A 5,000-nucleotide genomic window follows, 5' to 3' on the forward strand; every position below is an offset into this window, starting at 1 on the left:
ACTTTCCTGGGGCTTGCCTTGAAAAAACATATAAATAAAAGACGGGCGCCGAAAAGGAACCAGCCCAGCCTCTTCAAGAAAGCTTTGCTTGGTAGGCGCTGCCTATTCACTCGGACAATGCTCTGAACACGAAAGTGTGCAGTTCCGCCCCCTTCTCCCATGCTGAGTCACAGGCAGCGCCTCGGAAAGCGAAAGCACGGACGAGCCACATGCAGGGAAACTTGCACGTGTGGTTCTGGCCGGGGACCCCGGTATACTGTACTAATATGTGTAGGTCCCCGTAATTCGAGTGAGATTGTCATGGCGCAAAAGCAGATATGGTCCGGTATTCCCCTGTTCCCTGTATTGGTTATGTTCTTCATTTCTCGTCTAGCAGAAACTAATCGAGCTCCGTTTGATCTCCCAGAAGCGGAAGCTGAATCAGTTGCAGGCTATAATGTAGAATATGCGCGGGATGCGATCCTTAATAGTCCACTGTTGGCGGAAGCCAATGTCCCGGGGTCCCGGGGACTCATTCTGACTGAAACAAGGGGTGGGTCTTTACCAACTTAAAATTCGATTTTAGGGAAGCCAAAAAACGTGAGCGCCCCTACGCGAGCCTTATTGAAAAGGCCCCTAACTATAGAACAAAGCAAGGGATTGAGCTGCGCGAAAGCCGTTGCGCTAACGCGCATCCGTTTTCTTGCTCGTTAGCGCTTTACTAATAACATAGAAAGGGCTTTTCTTGCTTGTTTAGTAAAGTCACGCTTTTTTTTTATAGGAGTAGGTGGGTACTCTTCATTCTTCATTTGAAACTAATGAATGTCGGGTCGGGGGTTTCTGCCTTGTTATCAAAAAGGGAGTTGGGTAAAGCAAACTCCCTCCTTGGACGAGCACGGGGCTTAGTCAAGTAGAACCGGGTTGCGTTGCTTGATGCTCCGATCGAAAACAAATCAGTGGGGCCATGCCGGTACGACTGAATATGCGTTAGAAAGGTCAATCCCTTCCCTACGACACCAAAAAAACCGGGCCGAACTTCTAACTAACAGCCCGCCCGCTTCCATAGAACAATATCGTGGCAACGTAGACCTAAGTGGTCATATTGGATCCTTGGGAACCATCACAAGTACGGCCGGCCTATATTTAAACGAGAATGCCGTGTCGTCCAGCGGAGCCTAGAAGAAGGTGACTCGCGCAGACAGCTGACTCCTTTTCAATAGAAAGGAATAGCCAAACCAACCCAGCTGGCTGGTCAATCTCAGAGATCTTATCGGCCGGCAAACCGGAGACGGACGACCACGGTCCCGACCTTACCAGCACCGGAGGTGTACTAATCAATGAACCCCCGAAACCTACTTTCTTTTCTGACAAAATCAACCAAGCCTAACCGGTCACGACATGTTGTTGATATTGATTGAGTTTTGGGGACTTTCGCTGACTGAATCCATCCATAAACCTAGACCCCGGCAACCTTCGTAACCAAAGCGTCACGACAACATCCAAAGGTGACCCTTGGATGGGGGCAAGGAGGAGCGCGTAGGAATGCCGACCACTACATAAGCCACTAGTGGCTGAGAGAAAGCGAGCAGCACCTTGTATAGGTTGTGCGGAGCTTGAAGAAGCGAGCCCCTTTCAGAGAAAGCCATTGCGCGCTAGCCTAGCTAGCTAGCGTTTTTCAGCCGGCTGTTATGTTGGTTGTAGCGCGCCTTCCCTCCCTCAGCGTTTCACACTAAGCAAGTTTCACTCCCGGAAAGATTTTTCAGTATTTTTTTATGATGACCTGGTCGAGAGAGTACGATACATTGGTGTAAAAGATTTTTTGGGATCTGTGAGGTTGGTTTTTTTATAGTAAGGCCTGGCCGGAAAGTGAGCTTTGATAATCCTAAGTACTTCTTCGAGTAAGCTCGTGATCTATAGACAGGATATAATCCTATTCCTCCTGAGCTAGGCACTTCTTGCTTATGAGTCCGATAAGCTGCCTAAAGTATTCAATATTTCAAGTCGTGAGCTGAAATAGCCCGATTCTCTACTTCTGGCTTTAGTCAATTCTGTGGGCAAGTCAAGTATAGTAGTTACCGTTGCTTGTTTGCTCCTTCGTATAGGTTCCGTGTAGGCGCCTTTCCATACGATCAATTGAATATTGGAAAAAGACTCTGGATATTCACTACTATTGATATCTGAAACTTTAGACTTGAAGTCTACTGCTTACTCATTTGATTTGATATAAGTTCGGAATCCACTGAGGTAGAGCCGGGCCGGGGGAATCCATACAGGTCGAGTGGGCCTTACGGTTTGCTTGCTTGGCTCTCAGTTGCCTTTAAGCTTTCAGGCGAATATGGCTCATAAATGAGATATTTGCATTAGATAGCTGTTAGTAGGGGCGCATTGGTTAGCCCACGAGAGAGAGGCTGTGGGGCTGTTCGAGGTTGAGAGGAAAGAAAGCAGTTGGAGGTGAAGGAACTCCACTCTCATCTAAGCAAGCGCCTCCGCAGGCACTCTTGCAATAGGAGAATATGCTTTTCATTCACCACTCTAGTCGACGGAGACAACTACTATCGGATTCAGTTGAGCCAGCCTTATGAGGGCCTTAGTGCGCTAGGTGGTAGTTCAGCTGTAAGTGTCAACCAGTCGGAAGGAGAACTCATAGCAGGGGAGGAACCAATTTCAAGGGGAGAGAAAGTGAGATAATGAAGGGACTTTTGTATAGTTGATTATGAATTTCATGAAGTAGAGATCGGGACTACTCCAAGCTACGGGTTTCACTGCCTTATAAGAGAGAGACGGGGCCTAGTGCGCTTGCTCCTTGCTCAGTCAATTGGATACCTGCTTGAAGCTATTCTCTCTCTTTACTGCCCTGCCCGGAAGATCCGTGATCAAATCATCTTGGGGTGCGAATCCCCTATCTTCCTTTCTGCTCTCCGAATCCTTGCCTGATCTCCTTTCTTGCCTTAAGCCTGGAGACCTGTTGGGCAGGTGAAGTGTCATGATTCAGGGATATTCCTGTGCCCTGCCTCTTGAGCGCTTAGTAAGCTTCCCCTTCCAGCTGGTATTCTTTGTGCCTGTATGGTGTTTACGGGGTGGGACTCAAAAGTGTATACCTTCCCTGTGCTTCGAGCTATTCGCTATTCTAAGGCAGTCTTTCTTCCGGCAGGAGAAAGATGGCGGAATATCACAGCTCTATGCCGTAAGTAGATTCAGAGGTTGAATCCGTCTTGTCATATCTCTTACTCCTCTTTGTCTAAAGCTTCGAATGAGACTGAACCCGGGTGAATCTGACGCAAGCAAGGCCCTCGTATGACCGGGGGAGAAAAAGACTAAGATCCGCCAAAGCCAGGGGTTTCATCTTGACTGTTATAGATACCGATCTGCAGGTCCGGTGTACTCACTTGAGGCAAATAAATCATACTCTATTTCGAGTAGCCTTCTTTCGAGAGTCACTTAGTCCCCTTGACCATCTTCTTTTCACTTTCACTGCTTTCTTCCTGGTCCATTTGGGTATCAGGACCTGTCTAGCCTTGTTCTTAAGTAACAGGTGATTACTGGTGTCCAGTTGCTCGAGAGGAGGGATCCGGTTCATACATAATACATAACCAGCTTCTGACCTATTCGTTGTTGAGCCACAAATGATAACGAAAATTAAGGTACTTTAGACTCATCCGGTGCATTCAGGAAGAGCAAGAGCACTTGCCTCGTTCCGTTCGTACCCAGCTTTTGACCACCTATCTATTGTGGTTTATCCAGCCAAAGACTAACTTCAAGCTGCTGATGCTATGGTCTCAACCAGTGCATTAGCTAAGGAATCCGAATCCAGCCAGTAACAACTCGAAAGTAAGATAAGGAATCCAGCCCTTACTCAATTGAGTCAAGCTCATGAACTCTTTAATCCGATGTGAGGCATCGGTCTTGTGGAAGTGTTTCGAGCGGGGGATCATCGCCTATAGGAGTCACATTAGAAGGAGCAGTTGACTCATCAGCAGGGGCAGGGGAAGAAAGAGCCCCTTTCATTGAGAAATTGCCCTTATGAAGGAACGTTCGACTCCTTTCGAGGGGAGTCTCACTTTCCCACCTAGCACAACATTTTCTCTTATCCTACCAGCTTGAACATCGTTATTACTTAATGGAATTCGGCATTCAGGCTTCCCTGAAGTAACCTTGTTGAAGAACCTTAACATGATATAAACGACTTTCTTTCTTAGGGAGAATAACGCTCTATGTTCTTTGGCCAGCACGAAAAGGGGAGCCCTTGGGGCTGTAACTTTCTATCTATCCAGACGTAACTTGAGGGAAATTGGACAAAAACTACTACATACCTAAACTACATCCCAACGTTAACGAACATTTTAGGGGAATAGCCCGCTTCCATAGTCAAAATATTAAGAAAGAAGAGTCATAACAACAACATAAACTTGCTGACTACACAGCACTGAAACCTACTACACACACAGACTCGGAAAGAGCTAAGCTGAGAACAACTGCACCCAGAAATACAGCCACACCAGCAGCACGACTCTTAACACCTGCACCTAATGGATCGAAGGGAAGTTCTTTTGAGTTAAGGAGAATAGGAAGTGCCTTGTTAAGCGGCTCCCCACAACTACATGGACTTGGGGTGCCATGTGCAGTGCAAATGTGATTAAAGTAGGTATCTTTACCTACCTTAATAAGTTCACCAAGATCAGGTGAACATATGACTTCAGGGGCTTCAAGAAAGATACGGGGAACTACGGAACAATATAATGAAAAACCCAGCAGGAGGCACACCAGAAGAATAAAGCGAGAATCCAAATGATACCCATAAGTAAGCGCCTCGGGAAAGCCCAGTTCCCTAATGCGGGCACCACGACCAACGGCATCCAGTAGCCCTGGTCGGCGATCTGGTGAGCGAAGCAAGGCTGCACCCGAAAAAGAAAGCACGAACGGAAGCTGGGACCTCCTGATCGCGTAAGGTATCCAACGAGAGAAGCCATAAGTCAGCACAGCTTTGTCACCTGTATCCGGATCCTGGATATAAATTTGACTAC

The 5,000-nt window shown here is 47.2% G+C and overlaps 1 protein-coding gene across 1 annotated transcript.

Annotated features, from left to right (window-relative positions):
* Positions 1-255: 255 nt before the first annotated feature.
* nad1 (NADH dehydrogenase subunit 1) lies at positions 256-447 on the top strand (one part of a trans-spliced gene, as the record gives it). Coding sequence (YP_010438350.1) covers positions 256-447 — 192 coding nt within the window.
* Between the last annotated feature and the right edge of the window lie 4,553 nt (positions 448-5,000).

This window comes from Prunus mume, mitochondrion (genome assembly GCF_029339155.1).
Source record: "Prunus mume mitochondrion, complete genome".
NCBI classification, from domain to species: Eukaryota; Viridiplantae; Streptophyta; class Magnoliopsida; order Rosales; family Rosaceae; genus Prunus; species Prunus mume.